The sequence below is a fragment of the Felis catus genome, chromosome D3, assembly GCF_018350175.1.
Source record: "Felis catus isolate Fca126 chromosome D3, F.catus_Fca126_mat1.0, whole genome shotgun sequence".
Lineage (NCBI taxonomy): Eukaryota > Metazoa > Chordata > Mammalia > Carnivora > Felidae > Felis > Felis catus.
Window position 1 is genome coordinate 18,142,112 of NC_058379.1, and position 27,394 is coordinate 18,169,505.

General features: G+C 50.5%; 1 protein-coding gene across 4 annotated transcripts in view; it reads left to right on the forward strand.

Annotated features, from left to right (window-relative positions):
• Positions 1-18,799: 18,799 nt before the first annotated feature.
• ACACB (acetyl-CoA carboxylase beta) overlaps positions 18,800-27,394 on the forward strand; it is a 110,226-nt gene continuing 101,631 nt past the window's right edge. The window contains exons 1-2 of one of the 4 annotated variants that reach the window (XR_006588124.1): positions 18,800-19,046; positions 26,446-27,101. Coding sequence is in view for 3 of the 4 variants with exons in the window: in XM_019814654.3 (XP_019670213.3) it covers positions 26,455-27,101 (647 nt within the window). In the remaining variant the exon portion in view is untranslated. The remainder of the gene's footprint in view (positions 19,047-26,445; positions 27,102-27,394) is intronic. The other 3 variants (XM_019814654.3, XM_006938651.5, XM_003994858.6) reach the window with 3 other exon arrangements.

Here is a 27,394-nt window from a genome sequence, read left to right on the forward strand (position 1 = left end):
GCTTTCAACAGAAGGAAGATCCAGAACCAAGATGCATTCTCAGTTTGCCCTCTGGTAACTTGGGGGGGAGTGGGGGCCGGCTCCCTTATCCAAGTGAGGAATGAAGAGGTGATATTTATACATCAGTTAGGCTTTGATGCTTGCCTCCCGACACAATGCTGTCCATAGGGGAGAGGCGGTGAACTCTGGGTTACTGTAAATCATTCAAAAAGTGAACTCGTTTGCAAAATTTTTCTTGTTTAATAGTGAGCCTTAGACATCTAGTGATACTTTATTTTTTTTTTAATTTTTTTTTTAACGTTTTATTTATTTTTGAGACAGAGACAGAGCATGAACGGGGGAGGGGCAGAGAGAGAGGGAGACACAGAACTGGAAGCAGGCTCCAGGCTCTGAGCCATCAGCCCAGAGCCCGACGCGGGGCTTGAACTCACGGAGTGCGAGATCGTGACCTGAGCTGAAGTCAGCCGCTTAACCGACTGAGCCACCCAGGCGCCCCTAGTGATACTTTAAACAGAACACAGAGCTGTGGGTTCAGTGGTTTATGACCGCCCCTCCCCCAAAGGAAATGCAGATTTGATCACTGGTTTCTGGAGTGGTTGTTTTCTTTCATGTTTTGGGATTTGCTATGATCACAGCACTAGGTTTGCCGAAATGGATAAAAGGCAATCTTGGCCTTTTAGGTCAGGGGTCAGCATACTTTTTCTATATAAAGGGTCAGGTAGTCCGTATTCTAGGGTCTGCCCTGGTTCCGTCCGTCCGTGAGAACCACTCCACTCTCTTGCAGACAAAGCAGCCATGTGGTAAACGTAAATGAGCAGGTGTGGCTGTCTTCCAATAAAACTTCCCGGACACTGAGATTGGAGCTGAATATGATTTGCACGTGTCACGAAATCTTGATTTTTCCCCCCGCCCTTGAGCATTTAACACGTAAAGACCGCTCTTCGTTTGACTGCCATAGGGAAACAGGTCGAAGACACCTGTCCTAGGAACTCCCACTCAGGTGTCTGCAGTGACAGTGCCCATCTGTGGCATCCTGCCACCGGTCAGTTCTGCGTGGCTCACTGTGGGAGCAGGTGAGAACCCGGCCAGAATGGTTCTGTCTCCCTTCTCAGGCGAGGGGAAGAGTATTTGCCGAGGGCTTTTGGAAACCGGGAAGTCCGCAATGCAAAATGCCCTGGGAACCCCGAGTTGTAAACTAATTATGTGAAAGTCGCTATCTGAACAGAGTCCAGCAGGGCAAAGTCAGAGAATGTGGGGGTTTTTTTGTTTTGTTTTTGCTTTTTTAGACATGTTGTTAATATGCTCCCATTATTACATGGGACATTCTGTCCCTCTTAAAATTTGCTTTCTGCTTCAGTTTGCACCTAGTATAAAAAAGTAGAGTTTCGGACTTGGGGAAGCAAACAGTTCAGTGTTTGGCAGAAAAGCAGACTTTGCATCCTTGTCAAACCTTCGAGATGTACAAGGGAGAACAGGTAGAAGGCTCTGGGCTACTTCAGAGGGTCCTGGCATGTTGATTGGTGGTGACGCATGCTGAGAAAAGTCTGGAACTTGAGTGGCCTCTCTTCCTACTTAGAGTCCTTCTGATACTTTGAATCTGAGTCTCACAACCTGAGGTCAGACCAGGAGTTCGATACTTTGCAGTCTTTGCTACTCAGTTGTATATTTCCTGTGTCTTCCTGTCCCTCTCAGCTCGTGGCTTTTGTGGTCGGCGGGGGGAGGGGGGGGTGGTATCCACAGGCTTCAAACGAGCCCTTTGTATGCCTTAAGACTCCCCACCGATGCTCACCTAGGCGACGCAGGCAGGCTGGGTCTGAGGACTCAGAAGAGGTCCCTGGGGACCAGCCAAGAGGGTTCTTGGCAAGATGGAAATCAAACGTGAGCCCGCAGGAAGCGAGAGCAGAGACCGGGGGAGCATCTGGGAAGACTTGGGAAGGAAGAGCATGAAGTCTCGTTTTTGCCTGGGGCCTGGGGTTTTTACTGAGGATTGTGGTCTGGTGCGCGTGTCCCTCCAGGCATCCGGGGACCGGTCAGAACCAGGACAGGGTCCAGGTGTCCCTCATAAATCACTTATTCCTTGGAGCCAGGGGGTCTTGGCATCGATGTCCAACACGAGCGGTCTGGAATGTGTGCATGAAGGCTTCACCCGGTCCCGCCTGAGAGGTTCTCTGTCGTGCTGGAAGACTCCAGAGATATTATTAACTCCCTGTCCCTCGCAAGGAGGACATACATGAAGCCATGGATAGGGTGGGGGTGCAGGTCCTAACGAGAATAGAAGCGGGAAAAGAAGTAAGGGGGGAAAAACCAGCTTTTTGTTTCATGGGGTCCATTTCATTGCCCTGTCTCCTGGGGAAACAAAAACATGAATGCCAGGCCCGCTCCCAGAAATTGTGATTTAAGTGGTTCTTGGGGTGAAAAGGAGATGCGGGCGTTTTTATGAAGGGTCAGGTTTGCAGCCCAACCAGCAGCTTCTTTGACCAGATGCCCTGTGTTCTGTATGTTACGGAACCAGGCTGGAACGCTGGCGGAAAAACCGAGCGGCCCTCGGAGATCTTGGTGGATTGGAGATCGGTTTTACGCCGGCAGGCTCAGAGGAGACTGTTTCTCCAAAGGTCTGAGCCCGGGATGCCAGTGGGGAGGGTAATTTGTAGCCAACAGCCTCCGTATCTGGGGGGGTTTGCGATGCAAGCAAACAAAGGAAGAAGAAACCGGAGGAGGGGTCTCTAAGCTAGAGACCAGAATTTGTTTTAGTCCCATCAGCCATCTTTGGCGTAATTTATCCACTTCTCCAACACTGACGCCACGTGGTCGCTTCATTTTTTTTCTTTTCGGCAGATAATAGGATTTTCTGTCTGTAAGAGGTATTTGAAGGAATCTATTTTTTCTGTTGTGTTGGGTGGGAAAAGTTTATGAACGATTGGTTTCCAGCCAAACATTCAGCTTCTGGAAATTACTTGTGGCCGTAGAGAGAGAGTGTCAGAGGATAGCTGAGGCACCAGAACCGAGTTCCCCGTGTGTGTGTGAGTAGGGGTAGCGAGGAACTTTTCTAGTCTCTTTGGAAGTAAGGAGTTTCATTAGAAAGACGGTGCTCGGTGCCTGTCACGAACAAGCCACTATGCTAGAAGCTCGGTGTTTGCCGTTTGATGTCACTTTTCCCAGCCACGTGGTAAAGTACCTGGATGGAGAAATAGACTCAGCCATTTGCCTAGAGCCACAGGTAACAGAGCTAGGATTCGAACCCACGGCAGCCCGATTTCAAAGCCGCGTCGTCTTGCCACTGTTTACACTCTGCCCAGATCACGGTTATCGGATGTCATCAGGGAGGACTTCCAAATGGAGTTTACAGAACGTCCTGGAGTCACGGCTCTCCCAGGAAAAAACCAGGATGTGTCCGGAGTCTGAAATGTGCCTCTTTCAAAATTTTGCACGAGCTACCCTCTAGTGAAGTCATTGGGATCGATAACCGAAGCCCCATGGCGCAGGGGCTGCGGTCTGGGGAGGACTGAAGGCGGGCAGGCAGCGTGCCAAGCCCCTGACCGGCATTGTTTCGCCCTCCGCTCCTATAAAACGAAGGTGGGGCTGGCCCGGCTTACAGCTGACGGTGCCCAGGCTTCCAGAGGACAGGCATAAAGTGGCTTCCCTCTTACGAGTCCGGTGGGGAAAGTTCCAAGAAGTCCACCATTTGCCCACTTTTCCTTCTTGGAAAACAAGCCCGCAGAGGAAGTCTCTCTGGCTGCCCCTGTCCCCCTGCCATTTAAACTGTTCTGCAGAAGTTCGGGTTCTGGCGGGTTTTTCCACTTGCTCCTCCTGGTTTACTGAGATCAGTCCCGCCAAGCTGTTCCCCCTTACCTCTTGTCAGAGCACAACGCCCTTCCTTGTGGCCTCTGCCTTACCGGCTCTGGTTTGGACGTGGAGGTGACCTTTGTCCTACATGCCCGCAGCCCTCCCCTCCTCGCGGAACATTCCGTAACAGCCTGTGCTGGGTTTCCCGTCTTCCCTGCCGGGCCCTAGCAAGAGCCAGCTGACCCAGCTGTTGGGGTGTTTGGGTTTTTTTTTTTCCTCCCCGAGCGTGAGTGGCATTTTCGTTCAGAAGGTTTTACCAAATCTTTATCTGGGGAAAGAAGCCTGGTGGTCCTTTGACAGCAGTTGTGCGAACCCATCGGAGCTTTCGCTGCAGGCTGGCTCCAGAAGCCCTTTCTCAAACACCCCACAACCCGTGTGCAATTAATTTCCTGCATGTCTCAGGAGGGCTGGGATGACTTTGTCCGTGTTGCTTACGACAACTTGGACTTTAGATGCCCCATCTTGGGTTTTAGATGGCTTAGATACGTAACAACTGTGAAACCCAGCGAGGGCTGGGATTGAAGGGTGGCCGGCAGGGTCCCTCCCGGAGTGGCAGGGGGCCACACGAGTGGTTTGGTGCGAGATCTTGCCCCACTTCACCTGGGCTGTTACTGGTCTTGTAACTGGGCTGTTACTGGGCTGTTACTATGCCTTGAAGGTTAAGTGCTCCAGGGATCATTTTTAAACGTCAGAGGCCAGTTCCTCTGAAAGTGACGCTTACAGTCACGGTGATGAGCAGCTAGCTGGCTTAGAGTCAGGCACACGGCAGACAAGGAACCCGGAAAATGCAACCCCAAGCGCGTAATTGGGAGGACACGGGAAAGGCGGAGGGACAGGGGGTAAGTGAGCTCACCCCTCCGTGGGGTCACTGACCATAAAGCCGGCGCCCACGTGGATGGGGATTTCACGCGAGGCGAGCTGAGCCCCTGTGCAGGAGTGTGCATGCGGGCTTTCCAGAGGGGGACGGTCACTCCTCTTTACCGGGACCTGATGTGAGGGTTGGAAATGTGACAGATCAAGGAGAAGAGCCTCTCTCTGCTTCTATAAATGGTTATGTTGTTGGGAATCTCTGCGTGAACTCTTCCATCCGTTCCACAAACCGAAACGGTAGGGTTAGGTTTGGGCTTAGGTTTACTGAAAAGGTAGTTCTGTGATTTTTGTTGTTGTTGTTGTTGTTGTTTTGGGGTTTTTTTTTGCCCTCAAGACTCCTGTCCTTAAGGAAAACTATTCTGTTTCTCACAGATGTCCAATCTCTCAAACTATTATCATTATATATATTTTTAAGTGTATTCGAGGCGGGCGGGGGGGCGCCTGGGTGGCTCAGTTGGTTAAGCGTCTGACTTCAGCTCAGGTCACGATCTCACAGTTGTGAGTTCGAGCCCCATGTCAGGCTCTGCACCGACAGCTCGGAGCCTGGGGCCTGCTTGGGAGTCTCTCTCTCCCTCTCTTTGTCCCTACTTTACTTCTGCACTCTCTCAAAATAAATAAAATTAAAAAAAAAAAAAAAAGCATACTCCAAGAGTCAAGCATTTATAGTGGTCCCACATTGCTAGAAAGATGTTATTTTTAAAAAAATTTTTTAACGTTTATTTTTGAAAGAGAGACAGAGTATGAACGGGGAGGGGCAGAGAGAGAGAGAGAGAGAGAGAATCCAAAGCAGGCTCTCAGACTCACAAACCATGAGATCATGACCTGAGCCGATGTCAGACTTAACTGACTGAGCCACCCAGGCGCCGCTGGGCGTCATTTTTTTTTTTTTTTTTAAGGGCTCTAGGGAGTAAAAGTCAAGTGGCACAGAGTAAAAAGGTCTCCCTGCACCACCCTTCCATCTGCCCCTCCTCCCTGCTGGGAGCCACTGTGCACAGTTTGGTATAAAACTTCCCATATAGTTTCCTAAAGACCTATTTTGTGCCTTCACCTCGTACACAATTATCTCTCAGTGATGATGATGATTATTCTAACATCAGTGGGCTTCCATAGAAGTTGGGTGACCAACCATCAGCATTGGCCCAGGCCTGAGGGGGAGCTCCTGGGAAGCCAGTCTTTCCAGTTAAAAACTGCAAAGTAGAGACATTGTTTTATAAATGGCTTTTGCCTTCTGACCGTGTCTTGGGAGATGAAGGTACGACTTTACTGACTCGGGTTTTAAATGGAAAGACTCAGCCCATCCTCGGTCATGTGACCGGACGTGCCAACCTCAGTTGGAGGAAGCCATTTTATTTCCTCTGGCAACCATCCCCTTGTTCTCTGTACTTATTGACCTGATTCTGCTCTTGATTTATTCGTATTTTTAGATTCTACTTAGGCGTGAAATCATACGGTATTTCTCTTTCTTGGTCCGACATACGTCGCTTAGCACAATACCCCCCAGCTCCATCCCTGTCGTCGCAAATGGCAAGACTTCATTCTCTATGGCTGAGCAATATTCTGTTGTGTGTGTGCACATATGTGTGCATATATTCCCACCTTCTTTATCCATTTGTCTGTTGACGGACACCCAGGTTGCTCCCGTATCTTGGCTGTTGTAAATAATGCTGCAGTGTATACAGAGCTGCGTGTATCTTTTCAAATCAGTGTCTTTGTTTTCCTTGGGAAAATGCTTAGTAATGCAATTGCTGGGTCGTAGGGTAGTTCTCTTTTTAATTTTTTGAGGAACCTCCATGCTGTTTTCCAGAGCGGCTGCACCAGTTTGCATTCCCACCGGTTTGCAGTGCAAAAGAGATCCTCTTTCTCCGCATCCTCGCCGACATCTGTTGTTGGCTGAGTTGTTAATTTTAGCCATTCTGACAGATGTGAGGTGATGTGGTTTCCGCACGCATTTCCCTGATGATGAGTGACGTTGAGCATCTTTTCATGTGTCTGTCGGCCATCTGTACCCTTCTTTGGAAAAAAATCTCTGTTCGGGTCCTCTCCTCATTTTTAAAATCAGGTTGGTTTTTTTTTTTTTTTTTTTCATGTTTAGTTGTATAAGTCCTTGACGCATTTTGGATACTCTATCACTTACAAATATCTTCTCCCATTCAGTAAGTTTTTTGTTTGCTTGTTTTGCTGATAGTTTGCTGTACAAAGGCTTTAATTTTTTTTTTTAACGTTTATTTATTTTTGAGACAGAGAGAGAGCATGAACGGGGGAAGGTCAGAGAGAGAGAGAGGGAGACACAGAATCTGAAACAGGCTCCAGGCTCTGAGCTGTCAGCACAGAGCCGGACGCGGGGCTTGAACTCACGAACCGTGAGATCATGACCTGAGCCGAAGTCGGACGCTTAACCGACTGAGCCACCCAGGCGCCCCTGTACAAAGGCTTTTTATTTTGATATAGTCCCAATAGTTTCTTTTATGCAAAGGAGTTCTTTTTGCCCCTGCTCAGGTCCCGGGTAAGCTCTGGTTTATCACCTTTAAATCTGAGACATAAATGAAAGTATTACATGAGATACTTGATCTTTAGGGGGCAATAGAAATTTTAATCTTTTCAAATGGAGGCTCCCTCAAAGTCTTGTCCCTGTGTAAACTTTGGGATACCTTAATCTAAAGTCTCCTCTGAGTTTTGACTCCAGGATCTTTAGAGAAGCATGCATCGGCGCGCCTGGAAGCATGGTCAGAAATCTTGCATTTTATCTGAAAACTTCATGCACGTTTCACGTTCTATTCTTTTTTTTTTTTTTTTTAATGTTTTTATTTATTTTTGAGACAGAGAGAGACAGCATGAATGGGGGAGGGTCAGAGAGAGAGGATCTGAAACAGGCTCCAGGCTCCGAGCTCTCAGCCCAGAGCCCGACGTGGGGCTCGAACTCACGGACCGCGAGATCATGACCTGAGCCAAAGTCGGACGCTTAACCAGCTGGGCCATCCAGGCGCCCCTCACATCCTATTCTAAGAGACCTCTTTGTTATAATAATAGTAAACTTCCTGCCATAGACTAAGAGGATTCTCCAGGAAGATAGGCCATGTTTGTTTATTCAGGGCCCCTCCTGCTGGACAATGTGGGCCGGGCACCACAGGGAACCCAAGGTTACTGCATGGTTGGCACACATCAAGTGTTGAATTACGCTCAAGGACAATCTTAGGATGGGGTCCCTGTTTACTCCATTCCTCAAACCAGGAAACCAAGGTCTGGAGAATTCCCGTGACTGGCTCAGGGCAATCAGATGACAAATGGCAGAGTCCATTTGGCTCACCCAGATGATCCCCATGCCACAAGTGCTGCTTTCTGGATGTCCCTGGGCCACTCAGCATACCTTAGCTCCCTTCCCTGCACTGGGGCCCCGGGAAACAGCCTCGCTCTTCAGTTAGCCCTGGGATTGTGCCACCCCTGTTGGGCTCACTGGAGCACCACCTTCCCAAATCAAATCAAGTCAAATCAAATCAAATCAAATCAAATCAGGCCAAATCATGGGCGAGAGTGATATTCCCGGTACACATTCTCCTTTCTATTTGGAAGTCAATGGGTCTCCGGCTCCAGTAGTAACTTGAATAATTAGCTGTTGGAAATGCTCCTCTTAGCAGACCTTCCTTCCACGTTATGAGGAAGGCCGGGGCCTGGTTTTTCCACATTCCCAACAAACTGGAAGTTTGGGGCCCTCCCGTTTAGAGGTATAACCCACGTATGGAGGAAGAGGGGCTCTGGTTCGGGAAACATCGGGCTGCCTGTGCGGAGCCCAAACCCTTTCCAGCGGGACTTCTCAGAGCCGTGAATACACTACCCTGCGGTGGCAGTCTCCAAAATGTGACTCTGGGATCTGGCAGCGATGGGGACCGTCTTTCAGGGCCGGTGTCCCACAGCCGCCTCTTGAGAAGCACAGAACCGTTTCCTTGCCCTTCTCAATTTTCCTTCGGAGTCCCAGAAGTATGATCCTGCAACGGATCAGGGTCACGGGCTTGAACTCTTGTGCAGGGTTCCAAGGCGAGGGGGGTGTGTGCGGTCAGAGTTCAGGCTCTCAGGGTTCTGGATGGATTGAAACAGGGAGATCTGCCAGCAGGCAATTGCACTAACTCAACCGTGGTGGGAGGTGGTGGTGGGCGTAGGGGGAGCGTGAAGAAAACGCACACGCCCCGCAGGACGGCTCAGGTCCAGCTCTGCCACTCCATGGTGGGACCTTGGGCAACAGATGCCCCCTGGGCCTCGTCTCTTCATTGGCAAAACCGGGAGCACATACTTCCTAGAGCCTTCGTGGACACGTGAAGGAATGACAAACCTGAAGCGCACGGGTTAAGACCTGGTGTCCAGTAAGTGCCCGACAAACATTAGGCTGTATTATCGTTAAGCAATTTCCTTGGCTCGTTGGACGATCGCTTACGCCTCGCGCTGTATCTGCCCTCGGTTTCCAAAAGAGCCCTGTGTCCAGAGTCATTTTTTTCTAACTCTCGCTTGCTGGGGAAGGGGTCAGAGAGCCTGTATCGGGAGTTACTGCGAAATTCGAACAGGTCTGGGCTTTAGGCCCCACCTTCCCTCACAGGGTTTACTTTCTAGTGGGGAAGACAGGTGTGCATGTAAAAGTGGCCTCACACATAACTACACCCAGCGCGCATGCAGAGGGAGAGGACAGGGAGCCATGAGGGCATCGAGCAGGAGGCTGGCGTCCAGTGCAGGATGCGGTGGGGATTCAGCCGCCTGTCCAGGTGGTTGCCCGATGCCTGACCTTGACACCCACACCCTTGAGACTCATCGGGGCAGGAGGACCCTCCAGGGAGGCAGGAAGCATGGCCCGGACACTAAGACGGACCTGAGCTAGGTGGAGGCATCGATGCATCCCGTGGGTTTACCCTTCTGTGTGCTAGGCGCTGCACTGCGGAGCCGGGGGCAGGCCACAGCCAGCCCTCGTCCCGACGAAGCTTACATTCCACGGAGGGGTATGAGTGAGCATATCAGCCTAGCGTCAGCTCACAGGGACGCATAGTGTCAGCTCAGCATATGGTAAGTGACACGAAGGAAAGGGACGGGTCATTGAGAATAAGACCCGTGGGTGTCAGGGTGGGTCTGGAGTGGGAACATTGACGCAAGGACAGGAAAAGGGGCAAGAGATAACTATGCCAGGGAGCAGTGGTGGGAAAGAACATTCCAGAACATGGGCCCTCAAGCATGGGCTGAACAGGGGCCAATGGCCAGAGAGGGGGCCGGGGCCAGATCCCCAGGGCCATGTGGACCACAAAGGAGTATGATGAAGGGACCACTGGGAATGTGAAATTCAGTTCAGCTGCTCACTGCCAGAGTGACTTTGGGCAAGTCTAACTTCTTGAGCCCTGAGGTTCCTTTTCATTTAAAAACAAAACAAAAGGCTTCTCATGATACTCATCTCACAGAGTAGAATGAGATCATGAATATAAAACGCTTCGTACAGAGCCTGGCACACAGGAAGTACTATACAAATCTTAACTATCGGTGCTAATATACAGGTTTTAATCAGTAGACAGGGTGCCTTGCATTTTGTGGGATATATTTTTTAACTTTTTGCTATAGAAAAAAGTTAACTTTTTTTTTAATGTTTATTTTGAGAGAGAGAGAGAGAGCGCATGTGCACTGGAGCGGGCAAGGGACAGAGAGAGAGAATATCCCAAGCAGGCTCCACACCACCAGCACAGAGCCCGACGCGGGGCTCGAACCCATGAACCGCGAGATCGTGACCTGAACTGATACCAAGAGCTGGACGCTGGGGTGCCTGGATGGCTCAGTCGGTCGAGCGACTGACTTTGGCTCAGATCATGAGCTCACGGTTTGTGAGTTCGAGCAACCCGCATCGGGCGCTGTGCTGACAGCTCGGAGCCTGGAGCCTGCTTCGGATTCTGTGTCTCCCTCTCTCTCTGCCCCTCCCCTGCTCATGCTCTGTCTCTCTCTGTCTCAAAAATAAATAAAAACATTAAAAAAAATTTTCAAACCCACAACAAATTTGAAATAACAGTAGAGCGAACACCCACTGCATTCCGCATCAGTTACAGACATCGGTACCTTCGGCATACTTCCCTTTAACTAGAGTTTGGAGGCGGGGGGAGGGGGGGAGGGTGTTGGAGTTGTTCAAGCAAATCTCAGAGCCGGATAAATACTTTAGTAGGTATCTCTAAAAGAGAGGCGGACTTTTTCAAAACCATTGCCATGATTGTTTCCAACACAGTTAACGGTGTTTCCTTAACCTAGTCCCCAGTTTGCGCTCAGTGCCCTCTGACTGTGTCAGAGAAGTCTTTGAACAGTTGTCCTGTTCCAATCAGGACCCACAAAAGGTCCTCTTAGGTCTCTCTTCATCTGTAATAACCACCCCCCTCCTTTATTGAGTGCCAGTTACTTACTGAGGAAAACAGGTCGTTTGTCCCATAGAACTTCCCACATCCTGATTACGCATCTCTCAAGCATCAATTTAACATGTCTCTCTGTCCCTATACATAAGTACTTAGGTGTAGAGGCTTGAATCAATTCAGGTCCAAATCCTTGGTCCAAGACCACTTCACAGGTGGTGCCGTTCCCTTTCTTGCTTTCTTTCTTTTTTTTTTAAATATTTTTTGGGAGAGCGTGAGTGAGGGAGGGGCAGAAAGAAGGGGACAGAGGATCTGAAGCGGGTTTTGTGCTGACAGGCTGACAGCAGTGAGCCTGACGTGGGGCTGGAACTCATGAGCCTCGAGATCATGACCTGAGCCAAAGTCGGACACTCAACCGACCGAGCCGCCCAGGTGCCCCCGCTGTTGGCTTTCTATTGTGTCACGTGAAGAAGAACCTAACGTTGGGTTGTCCCACCTTCAGTGATGCTCACTCATCCGTGAGCGTGGGAACGTTACTAGCCTGACCCCCGTTGCGAAGTCCTCGCCAGCCTTTCACTGAATAGTTCACAAGCCATGGGCGATCCGAGCCCAGGTCAACATTATTTCCTTACTGGCTGCAAATGTGGCTTCCTACTTCCTTCCATCCCGGTTCCCTTCTTAGCTGTCATTGTTCTGGAATGTACAACTTTCACCCACCGTCTGGCAACCCCGAAGTACAGGAAAGGCAGAATAAATGCTTGATTGTGTCCTTTCTTTTTTTTTTTTTGTAAGTCAATTTCAGAGTCATGAGTGCTACCATTGGGAGTTCCCCAGGTGTCTGTGAGGTTTTGTTTTGAGGAACATTAGGACCGCATGATTTTTGAAACTGCTTTGACATATTTCAGTCCACTGCCGTGATCACCGTTTTACCGGCCCAGGTATCTTATCTTTGGCAGAGCAAGCCGCTACCGGGTCCTCGGGTTCAGGCAGGACAGGAAGTTACAGTTCATTTCTGTACATTTCTGCCCCAGCTCTGGAATGAGCCGTTCATTTCCCCAATAGTCATGCTTCCTTTTAAGGCGAAATATACTTAGAAATCACAATGTGGGGGGCGCCTGAGTGGCTCAGTTGATTAGGCGTCTGGCTCTTGATTTTGGCCCCAGTCGTGATCTCGAGGTTTGTGGGTTCAAGCCCCACATCAGGCTCTGCACTGGTGGCATGGAGCCTGCTTGGAATTCGCTCTCTCCCTCTCTCCCACTGCCCCTCCTCTGCTCATGCTCTCTCTCTCTCTCTCTGTCTCTCTCTCAAAAATAAATAAACTTTAAAAAATCATAATCTGGGACAAGAAATGGTTTACAAGTTCCTTTCGGCTTCTCTGTGCATTATGGACTAGGGTCAGGGAGCTGGGTCAGGAGACTTATGCGGTGGTTCAAATAAGTGTCAGCAGTGGCTTGACCTTGATCTCAGGTCAAAGCCGGGTGCATCATGGAGAGTGATTAGAACACTCTTCATTTGTGTTGTTTATATTAGCTCACTTAAACTCCACCAGATCTCTCGGAGGAAGTCATTCTTATCATCCCCGTTGAACACACGAGAAAGTCAAGGCTCAGAGAGGTGAGGGAATTTGCCGAAGGTCACACAGGAAATAAAGAGCAGAAATAGAAGCTGGAGTTAGCAACTCCAGATTCTGTAATCCAACCGGTACACGAGGTCTTTTTTTTTTTTTAATTTTTTTTTTTTAACGTTTATTTATTTTTGGGACAGAGAGAGACAGAGCATGAACGGGGGAGGGGCAGAGAGAAAGGGAGACAGAATCAGAAGCAGGCTCCAGGCTCCGAGCCGTCAGCCCAGAGCCCGACGCGGGGCTCGAACTCATGGACCGTGAGCCCGTGACCTGAGCTGAAGTCGGACGCTTAACCGACTGAGCCACCCAGCCACCCAGGCACCCCCACAAGGTCTTAATTTTTTTTTTTTCAACGTTTATTTATTTTTGGGACAGAGAGAGACAGAGCATGAATGGGGGAGGGGCAGAGAGAGAGGGAGACACAGAATCAGAAACAGGCTCCAGGCTCTGAGCCATCAGCTCAGAGCCCGACGCGGGGCTCGAACTCACGTTGTCTTAATTTAACTTAATTAACTAACCTAGATTAGTTTCTGGCACAAAACATGATCTGTCAGTAAGGCTGGCCTGCTTGTGCTTGTCAACTGGGATTCTGGCGAGGCTCCCGAGGGCCTGGGCCACCCTGCACACCCTCTCCCTGCCCGGAGAGGTTTGCGGAACCTTAAAATGGCCCTCGAGACTGCTCCTGGTGCCCTCTATCCACACAACCTATAAGTTCTTCGGAGCCCGTGTTCTCATTACTTAGTCTTTACAGGAGCCCTCGTGAGGTTGGCGTTACTCAAAACTGAAAAACTGAGATCCAAAGATTCCAATACGGAACCGACGCTGTGGAGTTTCCCAGCTGCTGACGGTGCCGAGGCCTCTGATTCCGTGTCTAGAGCCGTTTTCGCTTTGACTTCTGGAAGGGACGGGACAGGGGAGAGGTTGCTCCTTTTTAGAGAAGCAAATCACCCACGTGGGGTTCTCTTGATTCCTCCCGACATCTGCAACCAGATTTCCGAAGCTGGTGGGAGGCGCTGGGCCGGCCTTGAAGGAGAGCAGCCGTCCCCAGAAGGTCAAGTTGACTCAGGTTGGGAGGAGTCACGTCACACTGTCGTTAAGGCTGGATGGTGCCGCGGCCCGCCCGGGCACTAGGCGTGGGGGAGGCCTCAGCCAGCAGAGCCAGGGGCAACTGGGGGAGGAGATACCCACCACGTCACGGTTCAACATCAAGGAGAAGCCTTGCACAAAGCCCATCGGTCTCCAAGGCAGGGGCCGCTCGGCACCCAAGGAGCAACACTAATGAGGAAAAGAACTACAAGAATGACAGCAGCCGCTCCTGATCGCACGCTTTGTTAAGGCCAAGCTAAGCAATCTACCTACGGGAGTTCGTTGAATTGCCCTTCGGGGCGCTGGGCAATTATTGCCCCCATTTTACAGATGGGAAAACTGATTTTCCAGCCCAGGCAGGCAGACCGCGGAGGCTGTTCTCAGCTCTTGGCCCGGTAGCTCCCCGCGGCTCCAAGAAGGAGGCGGGCCCCGGCCACCTTTGCAGATGGAATTCTATCCTCTCTATTCCTTCTGGACCCGGGATTTTGTCTCCTTCCATCATCCAGTCATTCATCAGCAGGTATTTCCTGAGCACCTGCCAGGTGTGGCTGCTGGCTCCAGGAGCAGACAGCACGGGAAGGAGGGGCCCTCCCAGGCAGGGTTTAAAATCTCACGGCACATCTAGGAGAAGCCCTTGCTGTGCCACTAAAAAAAAAAAAAAAAAAGAAAGAAAGAAAAGAAGAAAAAAAAAAAAAGCACACAACTTGGTCTTCCAGGTAAGGATGTTTCTGGAAGGAGGTGTGACATAGCCAGGCAAAGGGGCTGATGCAGGAAGGCGGAGGAAGAGTGTCGGAGGCATATGGTGCGGGAGCCACAAAGGCCTCGACGGAGGAGGCACCAGGAACTCTGGAACTTTCCAGGAACCAAACAGCCTGCCTGGCGCTGGGGAAAGGGTGGAGAGGGGGCGGGGCAGCAGACAGGGACAAATTACTAAGCAGCATCGTGAGACGCTTAAGGGGTGCACGCCTCCTTCTTGGAACCGCGGGGAGCTACAGGGCCAAGAGCTGAGAACAGCCTCCGCGGTCTGCCTGCGGGGAACTGATTTTCCAGCCCCGGGCAGGCAGACCTAGGTCGTGTGTGACAGTTGGCTTGGGCAGTTCCTACCAAGATGGCTCAAGTGAGACCCTAGCGGGACAGGTGAGCCCCGTGAGCCTTTGAGACCGCGGGACAGGTTTTCCACTGGAGGTGGGGACGTGCCCCTCTTACGTTTCTCCAGGGTGGGGGCCCAGCGGGAACCATTCAGGCCAGTTGTGCCTGGGCCAGCAGATTAACCCCAACCGAAGTTGGGTGTGGCTGACACGTGTTAACTGAGCACGGGTGGTTTGCCAGGGAAAACTGAAATTCACAGGCTTTTCATAAAAGGGTTTTCCTCCCCAAAGTTGTCCCCAAATTGGTGGCCCCCAATGCTGCACACCTGCTCGACTCTCAAGGCAGCGTGGGATTTGGTACAAACCCACCAACATGTAGGTAATGTGTGCTTACTCTGATGGTAACGGGATTCTCCGGAGACCCGGATGTTCTGACGAGTGATTAGTTTGAGAACCGCTCTGGTTCTCATCTCCAGGCTTTGGATTCCAGCCATCCCAGAAGGTAGGGTAGCCAATTAAACCACCGAATCAGCAGCCTGCTCACCTCCACTTACTACAAACGTAGGCTTCGGGGGCGCCAGGGTGGCTCAGTCGGTTAAGCGTCCGACTTCGGCTCAAGCCACGATCTCCTGGTTTGCGAGTTCGAGCCTTGCCTTGGGCTCAGTCCTGACAGCTCAGGACCCGGAGCCTGCTTCCGATTCTGTGTCTCCCTCTCTCTCTCTGCCCCTCCCCCGCCTGTGCTCTGTCTCTCTCTCTTCTCTCTCAAAAATAAATAAACTTATTTATTTATTTTTTTAAACGTAGGCTTTGGAATGAGGCAGAGCAGCGTTGAATTCCGTGTAGCTCCAAGCTGTGTGACTTTGGGCAGGTCACGCCCCGCTCTCTGGGCGCTGGATTTTCATGCCCCATCTGTGAAATGAGATAAGAATACTACTCCCACAGGATGGCTGTGAGGAGTAAATGAGAACCCGAATGCAAGAGTCACAACGACGGAAGGCGTTGTTATATATCAGCATGCCGTGCTTTTAGCGTTTGTGGTTAGGGAGTGACAGGCGGCAGGTTCTGTTTGAGATGAAGGTTACAATTCTCTCGCTCTCCCTGGGCATTTCTCCCCCGGGGGTAGGGAAACATGACCTCTCACCAGCACAGTGCCCTGGCCCAATCGCAGAGGTAGGTGATATCCTTGCGTTGCCCCCTCCTCCGCTGTCACCTGCACCGTCACGCATCGTCAGATGCGAAAACAAAGGAGTGGCCTTTGTTTTCTTGTTTACTATTTGTTGATTATGAACCAAGTGTTCATAATAGAACACTTTGCTGCTTGCTGTTCCTGCTTTAGTCCTTTTGCCAGAGTCCCCATCTGTAGCCAGCATAGTTGCTAATTCACCATCTAGCACAGTGCCAAGGGCAGACTCTGCTTGAGACGTCCTGCCCCCCGTAGCAACCTGGCGAACTCCTATTGATTCCTCAAAGGCCCAGGGCAGATGTGTCTCTCAGCTGTCCCTTGTGCCCATCACCACCCCTGGAAGGAGTTCTCTCTCACACCCCCTTCCAGATCCGGCTGTTCCTGATGCTGGGATCCTGGCGGCGAGATCTTGATTTGAAAGACTTTATTTGAGCGGGACTCTCCTGTGTCCCCCAAAGCCTTTCCTAGGAGAGGAACCCCAAGACCACCGAGAAGCAGTTCTGTTCTTCGTTCCTGGTTATATTTTGGTGCCTCGGCAGTGGACGCAAGGATTCACACACTAGCTCACAGCTCTAAGAAACCAAGCAGCACTGACAGTCACCTCTCGGATCCGCTGACTTGGGGGACCTTTCTCAGGGCTTACGGAGGGAAATCGTGCCCAGGCAGGAAGAACATGTGAGGATTAAGGGCGTGGGCTTCCAAGGGAGGCCACCTGGGTCCTGCAAGTGTGAACTCGGGGTGACTGAGCCTGTTCCCTCACCTGCAGAGGGGAGTAAGATGTGGCACCTGTTGCAGACGGTTGCAGGGGGAGGCTGATGAGACGACACGTATGAAGCTCGTAGCACACGGGCTGTGACGGACCGCGTGCTCCCTACACTCTAGTGACAGACAAACACACCCGGTGACTTATTAGGAATCGCTTCCAATCCCCTACAGCGTTCTCTGACATCTCCTTTTTTCCTTCCTTTAACCCCTGTGATAGCAAGTGAAGAAAGAAAATCCCTTTCTAGGGGCGCCTGGGTGGCTCAGTCGGTTAAGCGTCCGACTTCAGCTCAGGTCACGATCTCGCGATCTCACGGTCCGTGAGTTCGAGCCCCGCGTCGGGCTCTGGGCTGATGGCTCAGAGCCTGGAGCCTGCTTCCGATTCTGTGTCTCCCTCTCTCTCTGCTCCTCCCCCGTTCATGCTCTGTCTCTCTCTCTCTCTGTCTCAAAAATAAATAAACGTTAAAAAAAAATTAAAAAAAAAGAAAATCCCTTTCTAAATAACATAAAATGTGACCCCTCTCAAACAACAACAACAAAACCACGCAGAATCCGCGGGAATATCCCCCATCGGATCAGGGAACAGACGAGAAGTCAATTCAGCCCTGGCCTAGGCTGCCGAGGCCCCAGATTTCTGCCCTTTGGGAAAACATCTGCCCTGCCGAGACCTCCCTAAGCAGCTTGGGGCTGGGAGCTGAGGAGCTGGTGAGTCCTGGGACTGTCCCATAGGAGTCTGCCTGTCCCATCTGGGCCGGCCAGTCCTCCGGGAGTGGCCCCGAGGCCTGACCCGCGGCACACTGGCCCCCGTAACACAAATGTGAGTCCATTTGTGTGCCTTTGTGGAGGAGGACCCACAGCTGAAACGACACTCATGGTCACCTGCCTCATTCTTTGCATTTTGCCACACCAAGAAGGGGAGGGCTGTGTTTAGTGACTAAACAGATCTTGGTTAATCCTTCCGAAAATCCTCTGAGGTGGGCGAGGCTTTTCCAGACGGGGAACCTCAGGTTCAGAGAGGGAACGTGATTTGTCCGAGATAGCACTCCGTGGGTGGCGGGGTCTCGCTGCGCAGTGACTCGCGCTGCCCTGGACTCTCGGTGCGGTCATTCGTGGCGGTCGTCGGGATGAATTGCATCCGTCACTGGCTCAGTTCCCCACGTGGGATCACCTTGGACTCTCGGCACTCTGTCTCGCGAGGTACGCACGTCCTTACCCTGCTTTGTAGATGAGGATCCTAAGTATTGCCCAAGGCTCACCCTGCTTGTAGGTGGCAGAGCTGAGGTCAGCTACCAGGGCACCAAACAAGGTGCCCAAGGACAGTGGGGTTTTGCCGTGAATGATGTGTTGGTGTAGAAGGAGCCCTGGCCTGGAGCTGGGACCGCAGTGCTGATCATGGCTGTGTTGCTAATTTCACGCGGGACCTCCGACCTCTGCTCATCTATAGAATAAGGACACTCCTTAATAAGCACATGCTCACCTCCAAGGGTCCCCTCCCAGGCTGTGGGGTGGAGCAGGTGGATTTGGGGGGAGCACGGTGACCCGTGACACCCCCGTTCCTGCAGGCTGGTGTGCAGGTTAAGGTATCCGCCGGTCAGCTTTGAACGCCTGGGCAGCCTCACGCCGCTGGCTCCCCTCACCTGCGTGACCTCTGCCCTAGCAAAAGGACATCGGGCCGCCCGCCTGCCAGCTGGAGGGTTCTTGGCTGCCCACGCTTTAGCCTGACACTCTGCTTCTCTTTCCGTCCCAACGTGGCCAAACCCGGGCAAAGCATCTCGCGGGGCACAGAAGGTGCTTCTGATCAGGGGAGTGTTTCAAACACAGTCGAGAGACGCAGATTTGGGCCAGAGGTCCATTGTACAAGCAGTGAAATAGGCCTAAGTACGTACAGGAATGTGGCAAGCCGGGGGAGGTGGCCCTGTGGGCTGGCCAGCCCCAGAGAGCGTAGACAGCCTCCCGAGTAACTGAGTCCGAGTCAGGGGGAGGGCTGACCTGAGCACGGACCTTCACGAGTGGCTTATATCCGTGGGGGACAAAGGAGGGCGTGACGCATGGCTGACTCGAGTAAAAACTCACCCGTGCTGGAGCACCGGCCGGTCTGAACTCCTCCCCCATGGCCTGATGCACGACACCAGCCTCCTGCTGAAAGGTGACACCCTGTGGGCCGGGTTCCCTTAGTCACCCCGTGGGCGCCTGTCAGGACCCACATGAGAATGGAGCTGGCGGCCGTGGCCACCGTGGTGGTAAGTGGAAGCAAACGCCCAGGTGCTCTTCCTCTTGGTGGGAGGAAAAATCCGAGCGTGGAACAGAATTGCTATCCTCACCCTGGCATTCTGCCCCCCTCGGTCCCGCACAGACCTTGCCAGGGAGGGGTGTGTGTTGCAGGGGTGGGGAGCCGCGGGCCAACAGATCCCGACCACCCCGCACCCCCCCCCCCCCACCTCCACTCTTCATTTGGTCGCTGCCCCGTGCTTGTAGGTGCCGAGCGGTTTCCTGCGTTCGTGGTGGCTGGACCCATGATTGCTCTGACACCTGGCAAGGTTTGCTTTGCAAGACATAAAAATAGCTCTGGCTGTGCTCAGTTTTCGGGTCAGCTGGGCGACTTCGGTGAAGGGCGACAGTTTGGCATGGCGTGGGCCCCAGAGCTTCACTGCGGGGCCTCCTCTGGCCTCTCCTGCCTATGGACTCAAACCGCCTGCGCGGTGCTCCCCCTGGACCACTGTGCACGTCTGGCCTTGTTAGTTTACATGTCGCTCTGATGCTCCGTCTTCCAGGGACACGGCCAGGTGTCTGGTTTTACAGTCGGGTGTCCACATGCTGGGGGGTTAACACCGTCCATTTTAGGGAATTTATCTACGTCCACTTTTTATGCTAGGACACTGTGAAAGGTTTGGGTGCGGGGGCCGGATTGGAGTGAAGTCAAGGTCCTGAGCTTCTCTGAGCCCATTTACTGAACTGTGAAATGGAAGTGAAATGACAACAGCAATGATAGTATCCATCACAGTCGTTCTGAGGTTTGAGGCTAGCAGGCACCCTATACTCGTGACGGTGTAATATGTATAAATACTATTATGTTTACTTGTTTATTTAAAAAAAATTTTATTAAAAAATTTTAATGTTGATTTTTCAGAGAGGGAGAGAGAGAGCAAGAGAAAGCAGTCAGAGGCGGGGCAGAGAGAGAGGGAGACACAGAATTGGAAGCAGGCTCCAGGCTCTGAGCTGCCAGCAAAGAGCCTGACGCACGCCTGACACTCTTGCGAAAGAGCCGCTGGAAAGACACTGCTTGTATCCCGGCATCCCTGATAAAGGTCCCAAGATGGAAAATTCCAAAGTCCAAATCCAAATCCAAATTCCAGCTTGCCTCAAGCCATCAGTTGGTGCTCAGTGTGGGTGCGCGGAGGTATCGTTCATTTTGTACACGCCTTGGGGGTACCTGCCGTGTCCCAAGCTGGGCACCAAGATCCCGAAATGAATGACAGTTCGTCCCTGTCTACAAGGGCAGCCGAATTGGCCCGGAGAGACCATTCGGTGCCGTTTCCATGCTGTGTTGTCTTTGTTTCCATGCTGGAGGTCTGTGGGCTCTCGCACCCTGTCACGCTCTCCTGCCCGGGGAAGGTGTAGGACTCTAACCTAATGGGCTCGCTGAGGGAGCCAGGATAGCCTTTGCAACATTTTTGGTACTGTCCCCTGCCAGTGACTAATTTCTAAATCTGTCCTAAGGGCATGCGCGAGCCAGCAATGTCAGGACTCTGACCTTTCTCGCTGGCACTTTTTATTTATTTATTTAAAAAAAAATTTTTTTTAAACGTTTATTTATTTTTGAGACAGAGAGAGACAGAGCATGAACGGGGGAAGGTCAGAGAGAGAGGGAGACACAGAATCCGAAACAGGGTCCAGGCTCTGAGCGGTCAGCACAGAGCCCGACGCAGGGCTCGAACTCACGGACCGTGAGATCGTGACCTGAGCCGAAGTCGGACGCTTAACCGACTGAGCCACGCAGGCGCCCCTCGCTGGCACTTTTTAAAACTTTCTTGAGAACTCGCTATGTGCAAGAGTGGAGTCCCCAGAAGGACCTCACCATCGAGAAGCAGGAGGGAGGGAGGGAGTAGACCTGGGGGTCTGGACCCGGTGGTGGTCACCCGAGAGCAGTTTTGTCCCCTGAGACGTTTGGCGACGTCTGGAGACATTTTGCATCGTCGCAGCTGAGGGAAGGGGGTGCTCCCGGCGTCTAGTGGGTGAAGGCTGTGCGCCCTACGATGCGCAGGACGGCCCCCACCACGGAACAGGGAACGTTCCAGCCCCGGAAGCCAAGAGTGCCGCGGTTGGGGAGCCTTGGGGAGAGAGCAAGGCGAGGGGATAAGAAAGCTGGGTGCTGCTGTGAACAGGCGTACCTCTGGTCCCCGCTTTCAGTTTTTGTGGGGCTACGTCTAGGGAGGGAAAGCCCTGGGTCAGAGAGCAGTTCCATGTTCAAGTTTTTGAGGAGCCACCGAACTGTTTTGCACGGCAGCCCCACCATTTCCCAGTGGCCCCAGCAACGGACAGAGGTTCCGGTTTCTCCGCGTGCTCACCAGCCCCTTGCTGTTTTCTTCCCTCCGCCCTCCTTCCTTCCCCCCTCCCCCCTTCCCTGCTTCTCTGTCTCTCTGATTGCAGCCATCCTTGTGGATCTGAAATGGTGCATGGCAGTACATTGATTTGCATTTCCAGAACGACTAAGGTTGGATCTCTTCGTGAGCTATCGGCCATTTGTATATCTGTTTTGGAGCAATGTCCGTTCGTGTCCTCGGCTCATTTTAAAATCAGCTTGTCTGGGGGGGCACTTGGGTGGCTCAGTGGGTGGAGCGACCGACTTCGGCTCAGGTCACGATCTCGCGGTTTGTGAGTTCGAGCCCCGCGTCGGGGCTCTGGTGCCGACGGCTCGGAGCCTGGAGCCTGCTTCCGTTTCTGTGTCCCCCTTTCTCTCCGCCCCACCCCTGCTTTTGCTCTCTCTCTGTCTTTCAAAAATGAATAAACAGAACAAAAAAATTTTAAATCAGCTTGTTTGTCTTTTTGTTGCTGAGTTGTAAGACTTCTGTATATGTTCCGGATGCTAAACTGTTAGCAAATGTGTGATTTACAAATATTTTCTCCCCTTCGGTAGGCTGTCTTTTCACTTCCTTGGTAGTGCCCTTTGATGCATAAAAGTGTTTAATTTGAATGAGGTCCAATTTATCTACTTTTTTTTTATGCTCATGCTTCTGGTGTCACATATGAGAATCCATCGCCAATTCTGAGGTCACAACGATTTGCTCCCATGTTTTCTTTTAAATTTTTTGTGTTTTTTTTTTCAAATTTTTTTAATGTTTATTTATTTTTGAGAGAGACAGGGACAGAGCTTGAGCGGGGGAGGGGCAGAGAGAGAGGGAGACACAGAATCCGAAGCAGGCTCCAGGCTCTGAGCTGTCAGCACAGAGTCCGACGAGGGGCTCGAACCCGTGGACTGTGAGATCATGACCTGAGCCGAAGTCGGACGCCCAGCCGACTGAGCCACCCAGGTGCCCCCAATTTTTTTGCGATTTTAGTTCTATTTAGGTTGTTGACTCATTTTGAGTTGAGTTTTTATATGGTCTGAGTTAGGAGTCCTGTCGTAGACTCTGGGTCTAGAGTTCTTTCTTGTCCAGCAAGAAAGCAGGACGCAGGATTAAAATGCGAGAGGTGGCTAATGTCCGGGAGGAGACAAGAGCCCTGATTAAGGGTCCTTGCTCCGTTTTCATTAGGATCAGAAGGCTTACGAACGTGATGATGGACGTGCGCAAAAAGATAATAAATCTGTGAACATTAACTCTTGGGTGTGAGGGAAAGAGGGTTTTGAAGATATACGGTGTTAGAGGTTTGGGTCAATATAAAACAAAATGCTGGAGACAGGCAGATGGTTGTTCAGGGCAACTTTACCCCGCAGTGGTCTATAGCCCTATTTACCTATTTACCTAATTTGGTTCTTCCTTCCTGTGGAACAAGCTTTCTGCTATAGGACTAAATTGGGGGGCATATCTGCCCTGAATACCTAATCTTACTTACCTCCTATACCTTTGTGTTGGGGCCTTTACCCCGCCCTCTCTATACCTATTTAACTAATCTTGTTTACCCAAACGTGGGTGTGAGCATCTGTGGCTTGCTAATTCTTTATGCCTTGTTAACCCATCGGTGCAAGCCTGGGGAATCCCTAAGCTTATTCCCCACAGAGTCCAACCTCATTCTGTTGCTTGTAGAAATCAGTTGTCTCAGAACCATATGTTGAAGAGACTATTCTTTCCTCCTTGAATGGTCTTTTTTTTTTTTCAAGTTTGTTTATTTTCTTTAGTAATCTCTATACCCAGCGTGGGGCTTGAATTCACGATCCTGAGATCAAGAGTCTCGTGCTCTTCTGACTGAGCCAGCGAGGCATCCCCCCACCCCCCACACTGAATGGTCTTGATATCTTCATAAAAAGTCTATGGGCCATAGATGTATATGGGTTTATTTGGGGACGTTTGATTCTAATCCATTGATCTATATACCTGTTCTTGATGCCAGTGCCACACTGTTTTGACCGTAGTTTTACAGTAAGCTTTGAAATCGGAAAGTGTGAGTCCTCCAACTTTGTTCTTTTTGAAGATTGCTCTGGCTATTGGTTCCCCTTGCAGCTCCATATGAATCTGCTTATCGTTTCAGGTAGTATGGCCATCTTCACAGTAGGAAGTCTTCCAATCCATGAACATGGGATGTCTTACATTTATTTAGATCTTCTTCAATTTCTTTCAGCTATGTTTTATACACCAGCATTGTACACGTCTTTCACCTCCTTGGTTAAATTTATTCCTAGATATTTTATCCTTTTGGATGCTATTGTAAATGGAATTGTTTTATTAATTTCCTTTTCAAATTGTCCATTGTTGGTGCAAGAAACACAATTAATTTTTGCATATTGATCCTGTATCCTACAAGTGTGCTTAATTTGTTCATTACTTCTATTAGGGTTTTGTGTGTGTGTGTGGATTCTTTTTTCTTTTTAATTTTTTTAATTACATGTATAGGGAGAGTGCAAGTGGGGGAGAGGGGCAGAGGGGGAGAGAGAGAGAGAGAGAGAGAGAGAAGGAGAGAAAGGGAGAGAATTTTAAGCAGGCTCCATGCTCAGCAGAGAGCCTGATGAAGGGCTCAATTCCACAACCCTGGCATTATGACCCGAGCCAAAATCAAGAGTCAGCTGCTCAACCAACTGAGCCACTGAGCCACCCAGGGGCCTCGTGTGTGTGGATTCTTCAGGATTTTCTATACACAGGCATCTCCTGCTTTTTGAAAGTTCACATTATGCCACTTTGTTTTTGTGAAAGACCTACACTAGTACCTGTTTTTGCTAACTGGAGGAAATCTGAAGAGGATTTTTGCTTTTAGGAAAAAAAGTGGAAAAGTTCAAACAGCCAAGCTGCTTTGGTGAGAACCACACTCAGCACCTCAGCACCAAAGCCACCATAGCTTTGAACTGTGTCTGTGAGCATCTGAGTTTTGTCTTGATTTATGTTGTGTATCCATTAGCAAGATGTGTCCTAAGCTACCAGAAAAGCCTAAGAGAGGTTATTTTATGGGCCTGGGAATGCTCAAAAGTGTTTTCTTATCAATTAATGGTAATTGCTTCTTTGCTTTATGCCGTTTCAACTTATGAAAGTTTTCAGAGGAACCTCTCTACTTTTGGATAGCGGGGAAACCTGTATAGGATCATGCCGTCTATGATTAGAAATGATTTCAGGTCTTCCTTTTCTGTTTGAATGGCTTTTATTTCTTCTTCTTGTCTAATTGCTTTGGCTAGGACCTCCAGTACAATAGCAAAATAGGTGAAATAGGTGAAAAGCGGGCACCCTTGCCTTGTTCCTGATCTTCAGGAGAAAGCTTCCAGTCTTTCACCATTGACTATATATTAGCTATAGGTTTTTCATAACGTGCCTTATTGCGTTCAAGTTCCTTTCTATTCCTACTTTTCTGACTTTTTTTTTTTTTTATCATGAAAGGGTGTTGGATTTTGGCCAAATGCTTTTTTTTTTTTGGTGTTCATCGAGGTCATCCTGTCAGTTTCCACTCTGTTCTATGCATGTGGTTTGTTACATTGATAGATGCTGAGCCACCCTTGACTGCCTTTTCTGTAAAAAGAAACTTGATGACCTTAAAGGGAAAAAACCTCCTGACCCTGTGTATTACTTGGAAAATACCCTGATGACATTTCAACAGTTTCTGTTGCCCAAAGTGCACAAGAAGTACTCAGGGTCGTGCCGTTCTGGGAAATCTTGAGAACGTTTCTATTTCCCTTAAGAACATACTATTGAATTATAACAAGACAAAAGCCTTTTAGATACTATATTGATGTGTTTGAGCTTTGTGGTCCTGTTTTTTTGTTTTTTGTTTTTTCTAAATGGTTCTACTGTATCCCTGTGGCAAATTGGTTCCGAAATTTCAACACGTTCAGGTCGTATTTTTGTTTATTTGCTTTTTAACAATCTTTACTTCAAATAGCAATGATCGACTCCATTAATAGGGCAGAGTTAGCGTGGAGGGAAGAGGCATGGGTTAGAAGTCAGAATATCTGAATTCATGCGTTCGGCAAAATGACTTTTTGTCTCTTGTTAAGCTCGCCCTGTTTACCGGACACTGTTTTAGACCCTGGAACAGAACAGACTCCCTTCGGTCTTGCTGGGTTTTCATTCGGTTCTAAGCACACTCCATCCCGGGCGTACTAGCGTTAGGAAGAAAATAAGGCAAAGTGCCCTTCCCCCTTCCAGAACCATGATGACGATTGTGACAGTAATACAGCGATGATGGCGGTGGCGATGATAAGATAATGGCGACAGACGTAACAGTCCCTTTACATCTACGAATTGGAATATGTAGAGTCTTCTCTTTTCTTTCTAGGTAACAGCTTTATTGAGAAATAATTCATATGCCATTCGGTTCATTCATGTAACCTATATACTTCCGTGGTTTCTAGTACATTCCCCAAGTACATTCACTACAGTCAATTTTAGAACATTTTCATCCCCCCAAACACAACCCTTGTACCCTCTATCCCCATCCTACTAGCCCTAGGCAACCACTCACCTTTCTGTCTCTATGAATTTGCCTGTTCCGGGCGTATCAGATACATGGCGTCATACAATGTGGTCTTTGGCACCTGGCATAATGTTTTCAAGATGCATCCGTGTTGTAACGTGTGTCAATGCTTCAGTCCTATTTTATGACCAGATAAGACTCCGTTGTATGGATGGATCACCTTTTGTTTACCCATTCTTCAGGTAACGGACATTTGGATTGCTTCTACTTTTTGGGTCTTAGGAATCTATAACGTGATTCATAACAGGCATGATCTACTCATCTCTTACGTGCATGTTGATGATTTACGGTGAGCATGTGTTAGTGTCCCTAAATGAGAGGTGAGAAACGGACATCCAGAGGCGTTCAGGAACGTGCCTAGGACCACAGAGCGTGTTCTATGCAGAACCACTCTGTCCACTGCCTTTCCTCTCTGGCACGGCCAGCTGAACCCACAGAACCCTAGCTTGCCCCTTGCCCCGCGAGCCCCTTTAGGGTGGGAATAACTCCATTATGTAGACTCTAAAATGCCTTTCCTTTTTTCCCCTACAGATTTTCTGAATGACCTTGCTTCTTTTTCTATCTTGTTTGATTTTCTCCTGCTTGACCTTCTCCTGGTTAAAATTCTGGGGGGGAATGACAGACTCCAAGCAAGTCACCCAGAGCACACCCGAAGGGAGCTGTAGCCCAAGCCAAGCGCCTTTTCCAGCCTCAGACAGCTCAGGGGAGCCGCCGCAGAAAAATGATAACAACGGCCCTCTGCCAGAGACTCCTAAGCGGGCTGAGCCAGCCTCCCACAAAGGTGCCGACGATACCGATCAGCAAAGAACTTCCGGGCCACCCCCACGCCAGAATCCCCCAGGCGACTCCCTTTCCCCTGATGACACCTCCCCAGCGCCCCAAGCCAATGCAACAGGGACCGCAGCCCTGAAGACCCCAGATACCGATGGCCCGTCGTCTCCAGCCAAGCCCCAGGGCCCGCGAGCCAGACCCCTCTCCAAGAAAGACAAGAAGCAGGAGCACATCAAGAGGCAGCTGATGACCAACTTTATCCTGGGCTCCTTCGACGACAACTCCTCCGATGAGGACCCCGGTGCCGGCTTGTTCCGAGAGTCTCCCCGGAAGGGCAGCCGGGCCAGCCTGGGGACTCTGTCTCTGGAGGCTGCTCACACTGCAGGCGAGCCGGAGAACCCCGTCCCCACCATAAGGTAACGTGCCCTGTGTCCTTCTAACTGGGAGGCACAGGAGACTGTCTTTGTAGAAAGAACTTAGCCTAGGGGCGCCTGGGTGGCTCAGTCGGTTAAGCGTCCGACGTCGGCTCAGGTCATGATCTCGCGGTCCCTGAGTTCGAGCCCCGCGTCGGGCTCTGTGCTGACAGCTCAGAGCCTGGAGCCTGTTTCAGATTCTGTGTCTCCCTCTCTCTGACCCTCCCCCGTTCATGCTTTGTCTCTCTCTGTCTCAAAAATAAATAAACGCTAAAAAAAAAAAAAAAATTAAAAAA